This window comes from Aegilops tauschii, chromosome 1 (genome assembly GCF_002575655.3).
Source record: "Aegilops tauschii subsp. strangulata cultivar AL8/78 chromosome 1, Aet v6.0, whole genome shotgun sequence".
Classification (NCBI taxonomy): domain Eukaryota; kingdom Viridiplantae; phylum Streptophyta; class Magnoliopsida; order Poales; family Poaceae; genus Aegilops; species Aegilops tauschii.
The window spans coordinates 300,546,898-300,571,382 of record NC_053035.3 but is presented as its reverse complement, the minus strand read 5'-3'; the positions used below and the strand labels follow the sequence as shown (position 1 = coordinate 300,571,382).

Genomic DNA, 24,485 nt, shown 5'->3' with positions numbered 1-24,485 from the left:
CCTGTCACGCGGGTGACCCAGGTTCGATACCCGGCAATGGCGCCAAAATGATCAATTGTAAGTACAGCGGGATATTTCGCCCGAACTGCGAGTGTCGTGTTCTCCACAGGGACTAGGCGACAGCAACTATATTCGGCTAAAGCTAGGTAACACGATATTGGGTGATGAAAGCGGAAAATAAAACCTAAACTAACAAGGTTATTCCTGAAGATCGCCGCCAAAGAAAATGCAAAATAAGCAAAGGGCAGGTTCAGGCTTTTGTGTAACAATTGGTGGCTGAGGTGTAGTGATTTGTTGCAAGCAAACCAATGAATCAGAGGTGGGCTTCTCATTGTACCACTGAAGTTGGTCGAAAGCTATGCTCTCAATCAGCAAAAAAGCATCATCAAGTGTCTTGTTTGTAATAGCTCCACCCGCTGCCATATCGACGTAAACTCAAGTGTCCGGAGTCAATCCTCCATAGAATATCTACAGCTCTAACCACCTCTCAAGCCCATGATTAGGACATCTCCTGAATATGGCTTTGTATCTCTCCCAAGCATCATACAAGCTCTCGCCTTCACGCTGAACGAAGCTGAAGATCTCATCTCGAATTGTAGACTGCTTGTGTAGTGGGAAATATTTATCCAAGAAAGCTCGTGATATCTTGTTCCAACTGAATGATCTTGATGGCAAGGATCGATACCAAGCACGAGCATCATCTCGGAGAGAGAATGTGAACAGCATTCACTTGATAGCATCTTGAGGAACTCCATGGTACTTGACTGTACCTGAATACTCCATGACTCGGTGTAAGTGCTCATAGGGATCCTCAGTAGGCAGTCCTCCAAACTGTTGTTGTTGAACCAAAGCAATAAGACTAGGTTTCAGCTCGAAGTTCTCTGCCTCAATAGTTGGCCAAATCGGTCCTGTGATATAGCACTGACTTTTGGGCATCCAAACATCACGAAGCATCGCCATATCTCCACCAAGTGTAACTATCAATCAACCTGTAAATAGTTCAGATTTCCTATGCACACTCATAAACAGTAAACACTAGTTAGAAGGTTAGTATCCTAATAAGCCGAAGCAACAGCAAGGAAAAGAAAATAAAAGAAAAGAAACACGGAAAATGAAATACACGACGGATTAAACACGGAACTAAAATAAACCTAGTCTATAGCCAACATAATCGCTCGACGCTAGTCCCCGGCAACGGCGCCAAAATGATCAATTGTAAGTACAGCGGGATATTTCGCCCGAACTGCGAGTGTCGTGTTCTCCACGGGGACTAGGCGACAGCAACTATATTCGGCTAAAGCTAGGTAACACGATATTGGGTGATGAAAGCGGAAAATAAAACCTAAACTAACAAGGTTATTCCTGAAGATCGCCGCCAAAGAAAATGCAAAATAAGCAAAGGGGAGGTTCAGATTGTCTATATTGTCTTTTTGGTGTTTTCCTATTACTTGAGAAATTAAAATGCTAACACAAAAGGAAACAACAGGACATGAACACATATATTTATCTAACAAGCATATGACAGAGGGAAGAAACAAGATAATGGACAGGGATGAAAATGCTTCATGTCACAACATATATTACAGGTACAGAGCTAATACATAGACTGAAAATTGAATGATCACACAACTGACATGGTTTACATCATAAATAGTAACATGAATTTGTTATAGTGAGCTAGCTGACATGGTTTACATCACAAAACACACATGTATTTATATAGCACATGTACTGGAGCTAACACATGGACAACTGAATAAATTTCTGCAGTAAGGAACAAACACATAAGGGATCTCACACATACAGTAGCAGAATACTAATTAACACATGACAAGTACGAACTGAACATATAGCAGATTACAGACACTTATAGAATCTGAATATTACAAAGCTTCTTACTTCTCAAATTACAGAATATTCAGAGAGAGAGAGAGAGAGAGAGAGAGAGAGAGAGAGAGAGAGAGAGAGAGAGAGAGAGAGAGAGATGGCAGCAGCAAAAGGTGTAGGAGAAGAGAGGCAGCAGCAGAGGCATGGGCAAGAAGGGAGCAGCAGCAGCGTTGGGTTCAGAGAAGAAGAAGTGGCAGCAACAAGTTAAGGTTCAGAGAAAAGTGCAGCAGCAGGTTTCAGGAAAGAAGAAGGGCAGCGGCAGGGTTAAGAGAAGAAGAGGAAAGCAGCAGAGGCGCAAGAAGAGCAGCAGCGGGGACGCGGGAAGAATAAGCAGCAGCAGGTTTGAGTTGAGAAGTGGAGGAGCAGCAGCAAGGCGAGGGAAGATAGAAGAGCAACAGCAGGGGCGCGGGTACCCAGACGTGCTGTCTGGTGGGTCGCGCCGCTCCTTTCTTCGATCTGGAGCGTGGGTGTTGGTGGTGGCGCTCGAATGGATGGGGTGGTGCTGGTGGTGCGGGGTGGAGTGGCGGCTGGAGGCGATGGTGTTGCTGGTGGATGGATGGCGAGCCGCCACGCAGGCCTGGCCGCGGCGGCGGCCGGTGATGGAGAAGGAGGGATGAGGGAGAGAGATGTGTGCCAGGCCCGATGGGGAATGGAGGCGATCTAGGGATTTTGTCCCCTGCTCTCATCTGCACCTTTTGCATTTTGGCCCTCCTACTTCTCTTCTTTTATCACAAGATGATCCCTCTTCTTCTTTAGTTAGCTCCCTGGAAATATAATCTTCGTCACACTTGGGTCACTCTTTCTCTTGTTCCAGCCCTTAGTATTGTTCCTCAGTTCTTCCTAGGTAGAATCTTGTAGTTTATAGTGCCTTTGGCGCACTTTTCTGCAAAATAAGCAAACAACTAGTCACAACCTCTTTTGTGAATATCATTTGAATATTCGACAATCCTAAGCAAGAAACGATAGACATATCTCAATAAATGGTGAATTTGTGTGCCCAAATTGTATATAAGAAATGTGCTTATCAAAGTTGCATGGCAATATATCTCAAAATGGCTATGGAAATGCCATAATAGGTAGGTATGGTGGCTGTTCTGAGGAAGATATAAGGAGGCTTATGTGTGATAGAGCGTATCATATCACGGGGTTTGGATGCACCGACTCTCGAGGTGAGAAAGGGCACTGCACGGTACCGAAGAGGCTAGCAATGATGGAAGGGTGAGAGTGCGTATAATCCATGGACTCAACATTAGTCATAAAAAACTCACATACTTATTGCAAAAGTCTATTAGATATCGAAACAAAGTACTACGTGCATGCTCCTAGGGGGATAGATTGGTACGAAAAGACCATCGCTCATCCCCGACCGCCACTCATAAGGAAGACAATCAATAAATAAATCATGCTCCGACTTCGTTACATAACGGTTCACCATACGTGCATGCTACGGGAATCACAAACTTCAACACAAGTATTTCTACAATCCACAATTACCCACTAGCATGACTCTAATATCACCATCTTTATATCGCAAAACTATTGCAAGGAATCAAACATATCATATTCAGTGATCTACAAGTTTTATGTAGGATTTTATGACTAACCATGTGAATGACCAATTCCTGTCAACTCTCTAAATAGATATAAGTGAAGCAAGAGAGTTTAGTTCTTTCTACAAAAGATATGCCCACGCTCTAACAAATATAAGTGAAGCAAAATAGCATTCTACAAATGGCAGCTTTCTATGTGTAGGGAAACAGGCAATCCAAACTTCAAATGATATAAGTGAAGCACATGAAGTGTTCTTAAAACCATACTCAAAAGATATAAGTGAAGTGCATGAAGCATTCTATAAATCAACCAAGGACTATCTCATACCAGCATGGTGAATTATTAAAAGAAAAAGAAAAATCACATGACGCTCCAAGATTTACACATATCATGTGACGAATAAAAATATAGCTCCAAGTAAAATTACCGATGATCGTTGGAAGAAAGAGGGGATGCCCCAGAAGGCATCCCCAAGCTTAGTTGCTTGGGAGTCAGTGAAAATTACCTTGGGGTTCCTCAGGCATCCCCAAGCTTAGGCTCTTGCCACTCCTTATTCCTTCATCCATCGTGATCTCACCCAAAACTTGAAAACTTCAATCACACAAAACTTAACAAAACCCTCGTGAGATCCGTTAGTATAATAAAACAAATCACCACTTTAAGTACCGTTGCAAACTCATTCATATTTTGTTTTTGCATTGTAGCTACTGTAATAAAACTTTTCCATGGCTTATACCACCGATACAATCGATAGTTTCATCAAAACAAGCAAAACAATGCATCAAAAACAGAATCTGTCTTAAACAGGACAGTCTGTAGTAATCTGAACATCAACCATACTTCTGTAACTCCAAACATTCTGAAACATTAGGAAAAAATAAAAAAAATTGTATAGAAGTATTGTGCAAAAAGTTTCAGAAGCGTTTGACTTTCCAGTAAAAATGTAAAATCACGCACTACAGCCAAAGTTTCTGTTTTTACATTGCACAAACCAAACAAGCAATCTAATCATCCTAAAGGCAAATATTGGCACATTATTTTTAAAATACAACGGATTTATACAAGGGGATAATTATTTTTGCTGAAAAGTTTTTGTAATTCAAGATTTGCAAAGTTTCCATGGGCATGAACAAAGTTCAAGGAGCTCCCCCATTTCAACGGTGCTCGTCTTTCTTACTTTCACTTTTCTTTTTGAAAAAGTTTTAGGTTCCCCACTTTATTTTTTTTAACTTTATAAAAGCACTCAACAGAAATAAATGACTCTCTAAAACTTCCGGGTTGTCTCCCTGGCAGCGCTTTCTTTAAAACCATTAAGCTAGGCATAAAGTGCTCAAGTAATGGATCCACCCGGATCCCAAGGTATATCAAAGACAATTTTAATTAACAATGATTTGTAATTTAATAGTGAGCAGAAAGTAATATATATCATGCAACAACGAAGTCTAACTCTCTTCCTATGCATCAGCATGTCATAAAAGAACAATGCAAGCACACAAAGTAAAGGCCAATGCATAGTATAAACAGTTTCTTGCAATTTTATTGTATTGGAAACATAGAGAGGCGGAGATGTAGTTCCTCTCTCATAATAATTGCAAGTAGGAGCAGCAAGCACATGCATGTTATATTCATCAAAATCATCATGTGCAATAGTAGAACGCAACCCATCAATATAGTCCTTAACAAGCGCAAACTTCTCCGATATAGTGTAGTTGGGAGAATTCAAAAAGATAATAGGACTATCATGTGTGGGCGCAATAGCAACAATTTCATTCTTAACATAAGGAACTATAGCAAGTTCATCTCCATAAGCATAATTCATATTGGCATATTGGTCACAAGCATAGCAATTATCAAGTTCATCAAAAAGGGATATTTCAAATGAATCAAAGGGATCATAGCAATCATCCTTCGGTAGGCACGAAGGGAAATTAAACAATGTATGAGTTGAAGAGTTACTCTCATTAGAAGGTGGGCACGGGTAGCTAATCTGCTCTTCCTCCTTTTGTTCTTCGCTCTCCTCGTCATCTTTTTCATCTAATGAGCTCACAGTGTCATCAATTTTTTCTCCCATAGATTCCTGCAAAATTTTAGCCTCTTCTTGGACAGCGGAGACTTTCTCAATGAACGCATCAATATCGGCATTGTATTCATAATTCTCATAGCAATATTTGAGTATAGCCAAATTTTCAGGTTTGTAAACAACATCATAAAGATTTTCACACTCTTTAAACAAAGATTCAATTTCATAAGCACCCATAAAAGCAACGAATTATTCTATTTGTTACACGTCATAGTAATCATATATACCATTAGCATAAGAAGCCAAGGTTTTATCATCATTAAATTTGCATGAAAAGGGAAGGTGTGGAGCCTTCATCCTAGAGCAACAAGTATAATCATATCTCAAGCATATTTGCCGAGCATACCAACGCAACATATAAATTTGATCCCATAATAGTTTCCCTTTTCGAGTCAAGCGATAATCCCTAAAGTATTCACGTTGATCCAACGTTACTCCCATTATATAGTTGAATGGAGTTTTCTCAGGATTATCAAAGTAGTGCATAATATCTTTCACATAACAAGCATCGAGGGTTTTAGGAGGTTCCCCATCTCCATGAGTAGCAAGTACACCTAATTTTTTTGGTATTTCGTGTTCCATATCCATAACTAAAGATAGAGAACAACTTAGAACAGCAAATAAAATCTACTTAGTGATAAAGCAAACAATCACACACAAGAATATTCACCCCACACTATTGCTCCCCGGCAACGGCGCCAGAAAAAGGTCTTGATAACCCACAAGTATAGGGGATCAATTTTAGCCTCTTTCGATAAGTAAGAGTGTCGAACCCAACGAGGAGCTAAAGGTAGAACAAATATTCCCTCAAGTTCTATCGACCACCGATACAACTCTACGCACGCTTAATGTTCGCTTTACCTAAAACAAGTATGAAACTAGAAGTACTTTGTAGGTGTGATAGGATACGTTTGCAAGATAATAAAGAGAACGTAAATAAAAACTAGGGGTTGTTTAGATAAAGATACAACTAAGTTAGTTCTAGTAGGGAGCTTTTTGTCACAAGAAAGTTATTGTCCCAAGGCAACCGATAACTAGACCGGTAATAATTATTGCAATTTTATATGAGGAAGAGGCATAAGCTAACATACTTTCTCTTCTTGGATCATATGCACTTATGATTGGAACTCTAGCAAGGATCAACAACTACTAAAGATCATTAAGGTAAAACCCAACAATAGCATTAAAGTATCAAGTCCTCTTTATTCCCATACGCCAAGACCAACTTATCCGTGTTTGTGTTTCTATCACTCACGCAACCCTACAGGGGGGATCCCTCACGCTTGCGCGACACGGAGAGCACCATAGGACAGCACCAATAATAAAACATGCAACTCAAACCAATCACGATCATCAATGAACCCATAGGACAAAATGGATCTACTCAAACATCATAGGATAGCCATACATCATTGGGAAATAATATATAGCGTTGAGCACCATGTTTAAGTAGAGATTACAGCGGGGAGAAGAGGTGTTACACCGCTGCATAGAGGGGGAGAGAGTTGGTGATGACAGTGGTGAAGTTGTTGGTGTAGATCGCGGTCATGACGATGGCCCCGGCGTTGTTCCGGCGCCACCAGGAGAGAGGGGGAGAGAGCCCCCCTTCTCCTTCTTCTTCCTTGACCTTCCCTCTAGATGGGAGAAGGGTTTCCCCTCTGGTCCTTGGCTTCCATGGCGGTGGAGGGGCGGCAGCCCCTCCGAGATTGGTTCTCTCTTTGTTTCCTTCTGTTTCTGCGCTCCCAGATTCTGGACTTTCACCGTTTCTTAAATTCCCAGAGATCCGTAACTCCGATTGGGCTGAAATTTTAACACAATTTTTATCCAGATATTAGCTTTCTTGCGGCGAAAGAAGGGCGCCAACCGCCTTACGAGGTGGCCACAAGGTCAGGGGGCCCGCCTGACCCCCTGGTGCGCGCCCTTCACCCTTGTGGGCCCCTTGAGCATCGTCTCACGTTGATTCTTTTTCCCAAAAATCACATATATTCCAAAAAAATCTCCGTAAGTTTTTATCCCGTTTGGACTCCATTTGATATGGATTTACTGTGAAACAAAAACATGCGACAAACAGGAACTAGCACTGGGCACTGGATCAATATGTTAGTCCAAGAAAATCATATAAATTGTTGCCAAAAGTATGTAAAAGTTGTAGAATATTTGCATGGAACAATAAAAAATTATATATACGACGGAGACGTATCAATGCCTCCGATCAAATTCGAGCCGGAATCGACAATCCCGAAGACCACCATAGCCCGCCACCGCTGGAGACGAAGAGCTCGACGCTTTTCGGCCTCCTCCCGACGAGCCACGGGTATTGGGCTACTCACCGTTGAGCGCTTGTTCCATTCCCACCGCCTCTGACCTCCTCGCGACCGATCGTCGCTGGTGAGCTCGCCGCCCTGCCTCTCTCTCTCTCTCTCCCTTTAAATCTGACCAAAGGGGCCCACTGGTCAGTGACCCTGGCTGCGCTGAAACGTTTTGAAGTGAAAGAATATTCTAGCTTGACCCCTTCGACGTCGGCATCTCCAGGAAATTCCAGAAAATCTGTTTAATTCATTTTTATCCAGTTTGACCAGCTATATCTCCTAATCTATAAGTCCAAATGAGCTGATTCTTTTTGCAGTATTTTTGTTTTGAGCTCCTTTATTTTATGGTAGAAGTTCACATTTTTCTCTTCTATCTAGAGTTTTTGGATAGAAGAAATTGCTTTATGTGGTATTTATTTTGCTTGGTAATAATGTTTTCCAGAGTGATTTGATTGTGCGTGAAGACCAGGAGTATTCTCCTCACTCTCTTGGAACAAAGCAAGACACACCCTCCAATTGCCTGATTGCAATGGAATGCCATGGTTTAATATAATAAAACTTGATTTAATTTGAATTGTTTGATAATGACTTATTCATGGCAATTATTGGAGTATTATTGGATTTTCTACTGCCATATTCATAATTGGATTGGATATGACTAGTAGTTTACAACTTGGATATTGCCATGTTACCTTTGGATTTGTAGGATCATTTACTATGATTTCATTATGATCATGAGACACCTTGGGAATATTTATTATTGAAGTTGTGGAGTAGTAGGAATGGCATGGTGATGTTATTTATTGGATTGTTAGTTAGATAATGCCATGATCACTTTGGATTATAAGGATCAATAGTTGCACTTTTATTATGAACATGAGGATACTTGATATTATTGCTTATGGAGTTAGTAGAAATGATATGGTTATATTATTCTTGGATTATTAGTTGCATATTGCTATGACTTGGATCACAGGTTGATATATGATGTTGGAGTAACAATCATGACAGAGATATATCTTGGGGATAAATTCCGTCATTCCGTTGATCAAGTGCCACCAAATCGAGCTCACCAGTGCAGCCACATTTGCCTGGATGGGGAGGCCCTAACTTGATCTATTCTCTTACTGGTACCTCCAACGAGGGAAGGTTATATGTGTGTGCTACCCTAGCCCGTAGGTGGCTATAACCTTGTGAGCCCAAGTTATATGGATATCCAAGGTCCCCATTTGGGATAGTACTGTTTAGCCACGACGGTGGCCGGATGTCACGTGGTGACATCAGGGACACCCATGACATGACCCAAAAAGGGGTATGTCAGAGTGGCTGTAAGAGTGTCACGCAATAGATCGTTTTGTTGGAGCAACACTGGTCCACCTGAATGGGAATATGTACTAAAATATGAGGCCAGGAGCTCCATAGTGTGGGGAAAATGCGCGACCTCTATAGAGTGTACAATCTATTCGAATAGTCGTGTCCTCGGTCATGGACACAATTCGTACTAGGTCACACTATTCGATCAACACTTATGATGACGAAATAACTTATATTTATATTTGAGTGAGTAATAGTTTGGCAGGATGCCGGTGATAGTCTTGGGATGATCATTGGATGATTATGAGATCACGCGGTGATCATGAGGATATATTGATTGTCTCGATAGTCAAGAGTGAAATGGTCCATGTGACCTTAAACGAGGACTTACCATTACTTCAAGTTTACCATGTCATGATCATTATTTACTTCCACCTCCATATTAGTTATTCATAACTTAACACTGTAATGCTACGTTATTGTCCTGCCTTGATGCTTTTGGTGAAGGAAATATGCCCTAGAGGCAATAATAAAGTTATTATTTTATATTTCCTTATTCATGATAAAGGTTTATTATTCATGCTAGAATTGTATTGATCGGAAATCTTAATACATGTGTGAATGCATAAACAAACATAGTGTCCCTAGTAAGCCTCTACTAGACTAGCTCGTTGATCAAAGATGGTTAAGGTTTCCTAACCATGGACATGAGTTGTCATTTGATAACGGGATCACATCATTAGGAGAATGATGTGATGGACAAGACCCATCCGTTAGCTTAGCATAATGATCGTTCAGTTTTATTGCTATTGCTTTCTTCATGTCAAATACATATTCCTTCGACTATGAGATTATGCAACTCCCGGATACCGGAGGAATGCCTTCTGTGCTATCAAACGTCACAACATAACTAGGTGATTATAAAGATGTTGTACAGGTATCTCCGGAGGTGTCTGTTGAGCTGGCATAGATCAAGATTAGGATTTGTCACTCTGAGTATCGGAGAGGTTCTCTGGGCCCTCTCAGTAATACACATCATAAGCTTGCAAGCAAATGACTAAGGAGTTAGTAACGAGGTGATGTATTATGGAACGAGTAAAGAGACTTGCCGGTAACGAGATTGAACTAGGTATGTAGATACCGACGATCGAATCTCGGGCAAGTAACATACCGACAGACAAAGGGAATAACGTATGTTGTCATAACGGTTCGACCAATAAAAATCATCGTAGAATATGTAGGAGCCAATATGGGCATCCAGGTTCCGCTATTGGTTATTGATTGGAGAGGTGTCTCGGTCATGTCTACATAGTTCTCGAACTCGTAGGGTCCGCACGCTTAACGTTCGATGACGATATTGTATTATATGAGTTATGTGATTTGGTGACCGAATGTTGTTCGGAGTACCGGATGAGATCACGAACATGACGAGGAGTCTTGAAATGGTCTAGAGGTAAAGATTGATATATAGGACAATGATATTCGGACACCGGAAGTGTTTTTCGGAGAAAACCAGATAGTCATCGGAGTACCGGAGGGGGTACCGGTCACGCCCGGGAGTATATCGGGCCTATTGGGCCACAAGAGGGGAGCACACCAGCCCACAAGGGTCTGGCGAGCCCCCGATGGCAGCCGGCCAAGTGGGGAAGGAAAGGGGGGAGGATTTGGCCTCCCCTTCCTTCTCTCCTCCCCCCTTTCCTTTCTTCTCCGGCAATTAATCAAGGAAAGGGGGCGCCACTTGGGAAAGCACCCCAATTAGGATTTGGCCTACTTGGGGCGCCCTCCTGGATGCTCCCTTCCCCCTCCCACCTATATATATGTGGGGGGGCGCCCCTAGAACACCCCAGACAATTGCCTAGCCGTGTGCGGCGCCCCCTCCACCGTTTACACCCTCGGTCATATTTTCGTAGTGCTTATGCGAAGCCCTGCGAGGACCACTTCACCATCACCGTCACCACGCCGTCGTTGACGGAACTCATCTACTACCTCGACGTCTTGCTGGATCAAGAAGGATAGGGACGTCACCGAGCTAAACGTGTGCAGAACGCGGAGGTATCGTGCGTTCGGTACTTGATCGGTTGAAGCGCGAAGAATTTTGACTACATCAACCGCGTTGAGAAACGCTTCCGCTTACGGTCTGCGAGGGTATGTAGACACACTCTCCCCCTCGTTTCTATGCATCTCCATGGATAGATCATTGCGTGTGCATAGAATTTTTTTGTTTTCCATGCAACGTTTCCCAACATTTGGTTGTTGTGAGCTTGCGAGTACATTCAAAGTACTCACCTGGCGTGTCATGCCAGATTGCAGGTGAGGCCGTGATTGATTGCTTGTCGAGGATCTCGAGTCTGCGAGCTAGGATGTGTCCCAGTCAGTGTGCCTTTGCAGTGGAGTCCATCACCGTCGTCACTGTTCTGCTGCTAGAATTTATTCTACTACTACGAGTTGTTCCGCTGCTAGCATAGGACTACCTTAGCAGGCGTAGTGTTGTCGTGCCCCTGTAACCTTGTAATCAGAACCCTTGTACCCATATTATTGTAATAAAGAGTTGTTATGTTCTATGCCAAGCAGTGTCGTATTCCAGAAGACTTGATCCCTGGGATGGAATACGGGGTGTTCCAGTTTCTTTGAGCTGGGGTGCCACAAAAGGTATCCCCTTCAAAGCCAATATTCACGAGTTCACAGAAATTTAGAGTATTCCTGAATTGGTCCATGCATTGGTGGGGTCGAGCCACCCCGCCTACTTTCTCCTCGCTGGTTAGGATCTCATTAAAGTCTAGGCACAACCATGGTTTGCCATCTTGGTGTTATTGTTTAGCCTCTGAACCATTCTCCATGTTCCCTTCTTTCTCTCCAATTCATACTCTCCATAGACTTCCGTCACAATCCAAACTCCACCATCCTACTCTATGACATCCACATCCACGTAACTCCTCCCAAATGACTGCAACAACATATCAATGCCACATCGCCAAAACATTGCCACACCCTATGGCGCCCCTTCGGGTTCCACATACTCATGTTAGCGAGCCCGTACCTCCACGTAGACCTCTCCAACCACTTCCCAAACAATTTAGTCTCCAACAAGAACATAAACATCGGGATACTCCTACCTTTCGAGATCTAGAAGGCTGCGGATAGTTGGGATGTTCCGGAGTCCCTAACACTTTCAAGCTATTACTTTCTTTGCTGCCCTGCAGAGCATTCCTACATACTCACTTTTGTTTGTGTTGTTCTCAGCGTCCTCTTCGTTCGCTACTATCTCCTTGACCCTACCCTTCTTCATGACATTTTGGTCATCAATCTCCATCTCATTGCATCTCCTCTTACTACCTGCAATATTTGACATGTCATGTTTTCGGCGTTCTCCTCTCTATTAACTCTCTTGAATTTCTTTCCTTTGTTCTGCCCATCACCCTTCTTGCTTCAACTCAGATCATTCACTCTAGGTTTTTCATTTGTTGTACTACATTCGCTACCACCTTGTCAGCCACTATCTATTTATTCTGCATATCATTTGCACCCTTGTCCAAAACTGCTAAGCCCATCGTGTTCTAATTCATTTGCTCCTCTCACTTCCTAGTCACTATACACTTAGTCCTCTCCTTCCAGAAAATTAAATATTTTGTTGTCCCATCTTCTCACTCTTGTGCTCCCTTCGTTTGGTTTCATTTGGCTAGTAATCTTCTTATCTCCCCCCCACTACTGCTACAACTGTTCATAGTATTAGTACCATCTTTATGCCATGATGACGCATCACACTGCCAGATCTCCCTCCTCTACTACCCATACTGTTGCCCTACGAACACTACGACCATAGGCTCCTCCCCACCCCTACCAACACCGAAGCTACCCCTATTGTTGCTATCCCTACCATCACTCATCAACTTCTCGATCTTCATCACCCCCCTCAGCCTAATACATGGCCCATACCGAAGATACCCCTGAGGTGTTTCTCCCTTCTTTGGTTTCATGATGCATTCTTTCTCCCCATGACCAATAACTCCACAAGCGTAGCAGAAGTCCACTAATGTTCGTACTCGAAACGACACCAGAAAAATTTCTTCTTCTTGCTTTCATCCTCTACAGTTGCCTGCTTGCCCATGTCCTTGTTATTCTCCCTAGCCCACATGTATCTCCTCACCAACCATTAATTAACATCTAATTTCACCTACATCCTCATATACTTTATCTATCAATGTACCATATGGTCAAACATCCGCACCCACCAACTCATCGAAATTTTTCGCAATGAGCTCACCCGTGGGCATGTTCATGGATCCGAGAGGCAGACCGAAGACCCTAATCCACATCGGAATTATATTGAAGTCATACTCCTCAACTGTTTTATCTGCGTCAAATTTCCCCATTACCAAAAGCTCCTTATCAAACCCCCATGGCCCTTCTTCCAGTGCGCTCCTTCACCCCAACTCCTGTCGGAAAGTGTATAAAAAGGTATTATCTACAAGCTCCTTTCATCCCCACCCCTTGATCGGGCACCATATAGTGTTTTCCCTACCACCGAAGCATGCGTTGGCCGATCTGAGAAAAGTTTGCCCGCTGCCTGGGCGTCGGGATCCCCCACATCATCTTCTTTCCCGTGCATGTTGTCCCTACCTTCACTCCCCTCCTCTCCTTAGCTGATAACATGAGCCCCTTCATGATGCCTTTGACATCCTCGATGCATCCCCTGCTCTGCTACCCCTCACAAAAACCCTAGGGAAGAGTCGGTGTTGTATGATCATGTGCCCTAGCTAGTGTACACGAAAGACGTTTGTGGATTGAATTTGAACGGGTGAAAGAGAGGTGCATGGCGTGATCAACAGGAACGCCTCACACCGTAGACATAGATCAGGGAGCAGGGTGCGTTGGCGGCAATAGATCCCTATGCCCGACCGACAATTACGGAACAATCATCTTTCGGAACGGACCATGCTATTAATTTTATATGCAACCAATTAATGGCAAGGGCAAAATTACCTTTTGAAAATTCTGGGAGAAGGTGGCTAAACACATCAAAAGTTTTTTGCGTCAATATGTCCAACTTATTTAGATATACATTGAGTAAGGATTATATTAGATGCTATGCTCAAATATACAGTACAGATATACAGTAATTGCACGTCTCCGTTTTGAGTACTTTGTGCTTCTCTCAATTGGGATGCGCCTCTTCAAGTGCTTCATCGTCTAGCCGCTGATTATATCCTCGTAAATGTTCCTGACCTTGGCGAAGAACGCTTTCCTGCAAAATCCATTGAAATTCTTTGAGCGCCTGGAGCCCTCCTTATCTAAAGAATCTTATAGGAGCATTTTGCAGGTTCGGTACAAAGGCTGTGTTTCAATACCTGTCGGGCTTGAATAGCAGGTTCTTGTACGCAAACCACTGCATGTATTAGAAATTCAGAAGAACGGATCAAAATGGGAAACTCTTAGAAAATTGGCAGCGATGGAAGAATGGCAGACTTGTACAGCATGATCAAATTAATGACCAGATTGACCAGTAAAATCAATCTTAGGCACATTGCATTTTGCGAATAGCAAACGTTATCACGGTATCGAGGTTCTGTTGAGCTGTGGATCTTTCTTACCCCGCTGTAGCCAATGCCAACGACCTCCATGAGACCTGGAACCACGGGGAGCCTGTCGATTGCCTGCAAGGTTAACACCAAAGTCACCTTCAGCTACCCCATCAACTCAGTGATTTTTTAAACAACTTGTTCCACAAACAGTTGAGGTAAGCGTCTTCAGTACCGATACTACTCCGCCGGCGCTCCACATGCCGAGGGTGGCGGCGACGGCAAGCGTGGTCACCGCGTACTTGTCCTCCACCCTGTCCCACTGCACGCCGTGACGAGGTGTCAGTCACTCGCGCCACAACTAATGAACTCCAACGTGCCACGTACGTACCTCTTGTTTCAAGCCGTTGAAGAACTCGGTAAGCTCGGCGTTGTCGGCCAGCGGCGCCGCCGGCTCACCGGCGGCCATTGACACCACGTTCCTCGCTAGCCTTTTGCCTGAAAACAACTCTTCTTAGATCCACGTCCCATGCCGCTGCACGCGCAAGTTCTCAGAGCCACACTCACAGAAGGACGCGACGCGGGGCTGGCCGTGGGACGCGAGGCCGGGCAGCGGCGGCAGCGCGGGGAGCCCGAGCCCGACGGAGCGCGCGGCCTTCCCGAGGTCGCTCGCGATGGGCGAGGCGACGGCGCCCGTGGCTGGGGAGGCGACGGTCGGGGCCATGGAGATCGATGCCTTCGGTCAGTGTACGCCTCACCTCCACCACCACTTGCTCGTTAAGCGCGTTCGTCCGAGGCTAATAACGGCCTCGAGGTCGGTGGGACGGCGTCCTGCGGGAGGTTAGGGAGCGGCCGGGTTTGGGCGCGCAAAGATAAAGTGGGGATGCGTGGGATGGGCGCCACACGATTGCGCGCGGAAGAACGATAAGATGGGGTTTGGGGTGGGCTCTGTATGGCCTGGATGTTTCCGTTTGCGGTATCGGGAGTTTCTGGTGTTTATCGTCCGAAGACGCCCGATGTTGGGGGGGGGGCTCAGCGAGGCCCTGACGACTGATTTTTTTCTTAAGCTGGTTTGGCGGATGGCTTTCAGATGACATATCTATGAAACTTTATTGTTGGATTTTTATAAAAGTTTTTTTGAAAACCGCACCATATATTAATTAATTTAAAATGTTCATATAATCGTTCATTACAAAATTAGCCACGTACTTAATACCGTACTGTACTTTAAACCGTGTTGTTGGATGGGGGGGGGGGCCTCAGCGAGGCCCTGACGACTGATTTTTTTTCTTAAGCTGGTTTGGCGGATGGCTTTCAGATGACATATCTATGAAACTTTATTGTTGGATTTTTATAAAAGTTTTTTTGAAAACCGCACCATATATTAATTAATTTAAAATGTTCATATAATCGTTCATTACAAAATTAGCCACGTACTTAATACCGTACTGTACTTTAAACCGTGTTGTTGGATGGGGGGGGGGGGGGGGGGGGCTCAGCGAGGCCCTGACGACTGATTTTTTTTCTTAAGCTGGTTTGGCGGATGGCTTTCAGATGACATATCTATGAAACTTTATTGTTGGATTTTTATAAAAGTTTTTTTGAAAACCGCACCATATATTAATTAATTTAAAATGTTCATATAATCGTTCATTACAAAATTAGCCACGTACTTAATACCGTACTGTACTTTAAACCGTGTTGTTGGATGCTTGGGGCTGTTGCTTTATAATATATAAAGCGAGGGAAAACCCTTTTTCGTATTACAAAATTAGCCAAGTACAGTGTTAAAAAGAATATCATCGGGCCTACTATCAAAACTAAACTTTGCAATCTCGTGAGTCATCATATTAGCCCTCCTATTAATCTTGACTATCTTTATACCCACCATCAACTTAGAGACATTCAACGCCTCCTTCTTTAGATCCACCAGAGCTGACCTGTCAACACACTTTTTTCCAAACACAGAAGCCAAAAAAGAACAGTCGGTTTTCAAAATGATGGGTTTGTCAAGAGTGGTACCAATATACAGTCCGGATAGGGTCTCTCTTAGTTCCGTTTCCTCAACGCTATGGCAAGCTCCAATGAAGTCCCAAGAGGAGCATGCCTGACGGGGTAAATGATACAACTATTGTTCTTATTCCTAAGGTAAAGAATCCTCAGTCGATAAAGGACTTTCAACCGATTAGCCTCTGCAATGTCATATATAAAATTATCTCCAAGTGCCTTGTTAATAGACTGAGACCTCTGCTGGATGGTATGATTTCTCCTACCCAAAGTGCCTTTATTCCGGGGAGATTAATTTCGGATAATGCTCTCATCGCCTTTGAATGCATGCATTCTTTAAATATGTTGAAAGATGCTCGTGGTGAATATTGTGCATATAAGTTGGATCTTGCAAAGCTTATGACCGTGTGGATTGGAAATTCTTGGAACATGCTTTATGCGTATGGTTTTGCCCCAATATGGATTAAGTGGATTATGACGTGCGTTACCATAGTGAAATTCTGAGTACGATTTAATAGTCAATTGCTAGACTCTTTTCATCCGTCACGTGGCCTTAGGCAAGGGGACCCTCTTTCTCCGTACTTATTCCTCTTTGTGGCTGAAGCCCTATCTTTGTTGCTTAATGTGAAGGAAATATGCCCTAGTGGCAATAATAAAATTGTTATTTTATATTTCCTTATTCATGATAAAGGTTTATTATTCATGCTAGAATTGTATTGATCGGAAACCTAAATACATGTGTGAATACATAAACAAATACCGTGTCCCTAGTAAGCCTGTACTAGACTAGCTCATTGATCAAAGATGGTTAAGGTTTCCTAACCATGGACATGTGTTGTCATTTGATAACGGGATCACATCATTAGGAGAATGATGTGATGGACAAGACCCATCCGTTAGCTTAGCATTTTGATCGTTCAGTTTTATTGCTATTGCTTTCTTCATGTCAAATACATATTCCTTCGACTATGAGATTATGCAACTCCCGGATACCGGAGGAATGCCGTGTGTGCTATCAAACGTCACAACGTAACTGGGTGATTATGAAGATTCTCTACAGGTATCTCCGAAGGTGTTTGTTGAGTTGGCATAGATCGAGATTAGGATTTGTCACTCCGAGTATCAGAGAGGTATCTCTGGGCCCTGTCGGTAATACACATCATAAGCTTGCAAGCAAATGACTAAGGAGTTAGTCACGAGGTGATGCATTACGGAACGAGTAAAGAGACTTGCCGGTAACAAGATTGAACTAGGTATGAAGATACCGACGATCGAATCTCGGGCAAGTAACATACCGATGGACAAAGGGAATTACGTATGTTCTCATAACGGTTCGACCGATAAAGATCTTTGTAGAATATGTAGGAGCCAATATGGGCATCCAGGTTCCGCTATTGGTTATTGACCGGAGAGGTGTCTCGGTCATGTCTACATAGTTCTCGAACCCGTAGGGTCCGCACGCTTAACGTTCGTTGACGATATAGTATTATGTGAGTTATGTGATTTGGTGACCGAATGTTGTTCGGAGTCCCGGATGAGATAATGGACATGACGAGGAGTCTCGAAATGGTCGAGAGGTAAAGATTGATATATAGGACGATGGTATTCGGACATCGGAAGTGTTTCGGAAGGTATCGGGTACTTATCGAGTCACCGGAAAGGAGTTGCGGGCACCCCCGGCAAAGATATGGGCCTTATGGGCCAAGAGAGGGAACACACCAGCCCACAAGGGGGCCGACCCTATGAGGAGGAGAAGGAAAGAGGGGAGGGAAAGGAAAGTGTGGAGTAGGACTCCCCCTTCCTCCCCCCCCCTCTTTCCATCCCCTTCTTCTTACAAGGAAAGAGGGGACGCACGGCAAGGCAGCAGCCCTAGGGCTGCCGCCAGGTCTCTTGGGGTGCCCTAGGGGCTGCCTCCTCCCCTCCCACCTATATATACATGGGTAGGGGCGCCACACAAGGACAGAACATTGTCTTAGTCGTGTGCGGCGCCCCCGTCCACCGTTTACTCCCACGATCATATTTTCGTAGTGCTTAGCCGAAGCCCTGCGGAGATCACTTCACCATCACCGTCACCATGCCGTCATGCTGACAGAACTCATCTACTACCTCGACATCTTGCTGGATCAAGAAGGCAAGGGACGTCACCGAGCTAAACATGTGCAGAAAGCGGAGGTGCCGTGCGTTCGGTACTTGATCGGTTGAAGTGCGAAGAAGTTCGACTACATCAACCGCGTTGAGAAATGCTTTCGCTTACGGTCTACGAGGTTACGTAGACACACTCTCCCCCTCGTTGTTGTGCATCTCCATGGATAGATCATTGTGTGTGTAGAACTTTTTTGTTTTCCATGCAACGTTTCCCAACAGTGGCATCAGAGCCAGGTCTATGCGTATATGATATGCACGAGTAGAACACAACGAGTTGTGGGCGGTGATAGTCATACTGCTTACCACCAACGTCTTATTTTGATTCGGCGGTATTGTGGGATGAAGCGTCCCGGACCAACCTTACATGTCCACGCACATGAGACCTGTTCCACCGACTGACATACAACTAGTTTTGCATAAAGGTGGCTGGCGGGTGTCTGTCTCTCCTACTTTAGTTGAATCGAATTTGACTGTGGCCGGTCCTTGAAGAAGGTTAAAACAGCAAACTTGCCCAAACACCATTGTGGTTTTATGCGTAGGTAAGAATGGTTCTTGCTAGAAGCCCGTAGCAGCCACGTAAAACTTGTAACAACAAAGTAGAGGACGTCTAACTTGCTTTTGTAGGGCATGTTGTAATGTGATATGGTCAAGACATGATGTGATATACGTTATTGTATGAGATAATCATGTTTTTTAAAAGTTATCGACAACCGACAGGAGCCTTATGGTTGTCTCTTTATTGTATGAAATGCAAACACCATGTAATTGCTTTACTTTATCACTATGCGTTAGCGATAGTTGTAGAAGCAATAGTTGGCGAGACGACCAGGACGCGACGATGGAGATCAAGGTGTCGATCCGGTGATGATGGAGATCATAACGATGCTTTGGAGATGGAGATCAAAAGCACAAGATGATGACGTCCATATCATGTCACATATTTTTATTGTATGTGATGTTTATCCTTTATGCATCTTATTTTGCTTAGTATGGCGGTAGCATTATAAGATGATCCCTTAACTAAATTTCAAGGTAAAAGTGTTCTCCCTGAGTATGCGTCGTTGCTACAGTTCGTCGTGTTGAGACACCACATGATGATCGGGTGAGATAGACTCTACGTTCACATACAACGGCTACAAGACAGTTTTGCACATGCGGAATACTTGGGTTAAACTTGACGAGCCTAGCATGTACAGACATGGCCTCAGAACACTGGAGACCAAAAGGTCGAACGTGAATCATATAGTAGATATGATCAACATAGAGATGTTCACCATTGATGGCTATCCCATCTCACGTGATGATCGGACATGGGTTAGTTGATTTGGATCATGTTTCACTTAGACAACTTGAGGGATGTTGATTTAAGTGGGAGTTCATTTGTAATTTGATTAATTGAACTTAATTTATCATAAACTTAGTCCTGATAGTATTTGCAAAATATGTTTTAGATCAATAGCTCGCGATGTATCTCCCCTATATTTTGATATGTTCCTAGAGAAAACTAAGTTGAAAGATGATGGTAACAATGATGCGGACTGGGTCCGTGATCTGAGGATTATCCTCATTGCTGCACAAAAGAATTATGTCCTTGATGCACCGCTAGGTGACAGGCCTATTGCAGAAGCAGATGCAGACGTTATGAATGTTTGATAAGCTCGGTATGATGACTACTTGATAGTTTAGTGCGCCATGCTTTACGGCTTAGAACTGGGACTTCAAAAACATTTTGAACGCCACAAAGCATATGAGATGTTGCAAGAGTTGAAATTGGTATTTCATGTTGGGGAACGTAGTAATTTAAAAAAATTCCTACGCACGCACAGGATCATGGCGATGCATAGCAACGAGAGGGGAGAGTGTTGTCCACGTACCCTCGTAGACCGAAAGCGGAAGCGTTGGCACAACGCGGTTGATGTAGTCATACGTCTTCACGATCCGACCGATCAAGTACCGAACGTACGGCCTCTCCGAGTTCAGCACACATTCAGCTCGATGACGTCCCTCGAACTCCGATCCAGCCGAGATTTGAGGGAGAGTTCCGTCAGCACGACGGCGTGGTGACGATGATGATGTTCTACCGACGCAGGGCTTCGCCTAAGCACCGCTACGATATTATCGAGGTGGATTATGGTGGAGGGGGGCACCGCACACGGCTAAGAGATCAAGAGATGAATTGTTGTGTCTAGAGGTGCCCCCTTGCCCCCGTATATAAAGGAGCAAGGGGGGAGAGGCGGCCGGCTAGGAGGAGGCGTGCCAGGGAGGAGTCCTACTCCCACCGGGAGTAGGACTCCCTCCTTTCCTAGTTGGAGTAGGAGAAGGGGGAAGGAGGAGGGAGAGAGGAAGGAAAGGGGGCGCCCCCCCTCCTTGTCCAATTCGGACTAGAGGGGGAGGGGCACGCGGCCTGCCCTAGCCGCCCCTCCTCTTCTCCACTAAGGCCCATCTTGGCCCATTAAACCCCCGGGGGGGTTCCGGTAACCCCCGATACTCCGGTAAAATCCCGATTTCACCCGGAACACTTCCGATATCCAAATATAGGCTTCCAATATATCAATCTTTATGTCTCGACCATTTCGAGACTCCTCGTCATGTCCGTGATCACATCCGGGACTCCGAACTATCTTCGGTACATCAAAACACATAAACTCATAATATAACCGTCATCGAACTTTAAGCGTGTGGACCCTACGGGTTCGAGAACTATGTAGACATGACCGAGACACGTCTCCGTTCAATAACCAATAGCGGAACCTGGATTCTCATATTGGCTCCTACATATTCTACGAAGATCTTTATCGGTCAAACCGCATAACAACATACGTTGTTCCCTTTGTCATCGGTATGTTACTTGCCCGAGATTCGATCGTCGGTATCTTAATGCCTAGTTCAATCTCGTTACTGGCAAGTCTCTTTACTTGTTCCGTAATACATCATCCCGCAACTAACTCATTAGTTGCAATGCTTGCAAGGCTTATAGTGATGTGCATTACCGAGTGGGCCCAGAGATACCTCTCCGACAATCGGAGTGACAAATCCTAGTCTCGAAATATGCCAACCCAACAAGTACCTTCGGAGACACCTGTAGAGCACCTTTATAATCACCCAGTTACGTTGTGACGTTTGGTAGCACACAAAGTGTTCCTCCGGTAAACAGGAGTTGCATAATCTCATAGTCATAGGAACATGTATAAGTCATGAAGAAAGCAATAGCAGAATACTAAATGATCGAGTGCTAAGCTAACGGAATGGGTCAAGTCAATCACATCATTCTCCTAATGATGTGATCCCGTTAATCAAATGACAACTCATCTCAATGGCTAGGAAACATAACCATCTTTGATCAACGAGCTAGTCAAGTAGAGGCATACTAGTGACACTTTGTTTGTCTATGTATTCACACAAGTATTATGTTTCCGGTTAATACAATTCTAGCATGAATAATAAAAATTTATCATGATATAAGGAAATAAATAATAACTTTATTATTGCCTCTAGGGCATATTTCCTTCATTTCAGACTCATGCCCATGTCGGGAGGTATGAGACCTCTGACAAGTACTTTGCCTACAAGATGGAGGAGAATAGCTCAGCCAGTGAGCATATACTCAGAATGTTTGGGTACTACAATCACTTGAATCAAGTGGGAGTTAATCTTCCAGTTAAGATAGTGATTGACAGAGTTCTCTAGTCACTATCACCAAGCTACTAGAACTTCGTGATGAACTATAATATGCAAGGGATGACGAAAACAATTCCCAAGCTCTTCGCGATGCTGAAATCGACGAAGGTAGAAATCAAGAAAGAGCATCAAGTGTTGATGGTTAACAAAACCACTAGTTTCGAGAAAAAGGGAAAGGGAGAGAAAGGGAACTTCAAGAAGAACAGCAAACAAGTTGCCGCTCCCACGAAGAAGCCCAAAGCTAAACCCAAGCCTAAAATTGAGTGCTTCTACTGCAAAGGAAATGGTCACTGGAAGCAGAACTGCCCCAAATACTTGGCGAATAAGAAGGATGGCAAAGTGAACAAAGGTATATTTGATATACATGTTATTGATGTGTAATTTACTAGTGTTCACAGTAGCCCCTGGGTATTTGGTACTGGTTTAGTTGCTAAGATTAGTAATTCGAAACAGGACTTACAAAATGAAAAGAGACTAGTTGAGGGCGAGGTGACGATGTGTGTTGGAAGTGATTCCAAGGTTGATAAGATCACCATCGCATACTCCCTCTACCTTCGGAATTAGTGTTGAACCTAAATAAATGTTATTTGGTGTTTGCGTTGAGCGTGAATATGATTGGATCATGTTTATTCCAATAAGGTTATTCATTTAAGTCAGAGAATAATTGTTCTGTTTACATGAATAAAACCTTCTATGGTCATACACCCAATGTAAATGGTTTATTGAATCTCGATTGTAGTAATACACATATTCATAATATTGATGCCAAAAGATTCAAAGTTGATAATGATAGTGCAACATACTTGTGGCATTGTCGTTTTGGTCATATTGGTGTAAAGCGCATGAAGAAACTCCATGCAGATGGACTTTTGGAATCACTTGATTATGAATCATTTGATACTTGCGAACCATGCCTCATAGGCAAGATGACTAAAACTCCGTTCTACGAAACAATGGAGCGAGTTGATGACTTATTAGATATAATACATATCGATGTATGCGGTCCGATGAATATTGAAGCACGCGGCGGGTATCGCTATTTTCTGACCTTCACAAATGATTTGAGTAGATATGAGTATGTCTATGTAATGAAACACAAGTCTGAAACATTTGAAAAGTTCAAAGAATTTCATAATGAAGTGGAGAATCATCGTAACAAGAAAATAAAGTTTCTATGATCTGATCGCGGAGGCGAATATTTGAGTTACGAGTTTGGCCTTCATTTAAAACAATGTGGAATAGTTTCACAACTCACGCCACCTGGAACACCAGAGCGTAATTGTGTCCGAACGCCGTAACCGTACTTTATTAGATATGGTGCGTTCTATGATGTCTCTTACCGATTTAGCACTATCGTTTTGGGGTTATGCATTAGAGACAGCTGCATTCACATTAAATAGGGCACCATCTAAATCCGTTGAGACGACACCGTATGAACTATGGTTTGGCAAGAAACCTAAGATGTCGTTTCTTAAAGTTTGGGGATGCGACGCTTATGTCAAAAGGCTTCAGCCTGATAAGCTCGAACCTAAATCGGAGAAGTGCATCTTCATAGGGTACCCTAGGGAAATAATTGGGTACACCTTCTACCACAGATCCGAAGGCAAGATCTTTGTTGCTAAGAATGGGTCCTTTCTAGAGAAGGACTTTCTCTCGAAAGAAGTGAGTAGGAGGAAAGTAGAACTGGATGAGGTAGTTGTACCTTCTCTCAATTTGGAAAGTAGCACATCAGAGAAATCCGTTCCTGTGATGCCTACACCAACTAGAGAGGAAGATAATGATGATGATCATGAAACTTCAGATCAAGTTACTAATGGACCTCATAGGTCGAACAGAGCACGTTCCGCACCAGAGTGGTACGGTAATCTTATCCTGAAAGTCATGTTACTAGACGATGATGAACCTACGAACTATGAAGAAGCAATGATGAGCCCAGATTCCGACAGATGGATTGAGGCGATGAAATCTGAGATAGGATCCATGTATGAAAACAAAGTG

At 43.5% G+C, this 24,485-nt stretch overlaps 1 protein-coding gene and 1 non-coding gene across 2 annotated transcripts; one reads left to right on the top strand and one right to left on the bottom strand.

The window, feature by feature from the left end:
- The first annotated feature begins 489 nt into the window (after nucleotides 1–489).
- On the top strand, nucleotides 490–597 carry LOC120972941 (small nucleolar RNA R71). Its single transcript, XR_005767074.1, has one exon. It is a non-coding gene; the product is annotated as a small nucleolar RNA R71 (small nucleolar RNA).
- A 13,551-nt stretch (nucleotides 598–14,148) lies between these two features.
- On the bottom strand, nucleotides 14,149–15,626 carry LOC109765047 (protein CURVATURE THYLAKOID 1B, chloroplastic). The gene is made up of 6 exons (XM_020323834.4): nucleotides 15,225–15,626; nucleotides 15,049–15,155; nucleotides 14,893–14,979; nucleotides 14,730–14,792; nucleotides 14,487–14,524; nucleotides 14,149–14,383 (listed from the first exon to the last, which is right to left on the bottom strand). The coding sequence occupies exons 1-6, from the start codon at nucleotides 15,379–15,381 to the stop codon at nucleotides 14,329–14,331; spliced, it is 507 nt and encodes a 168-aa protein (XP_020179423.1). The 5' UTR covers nucleotides 15,382–15,626; the 3' UTR covers nucleotides 14,149–14,328.
- Nucleotides 15,627–24,485: the final 8,859 nt, after the last annotated feature.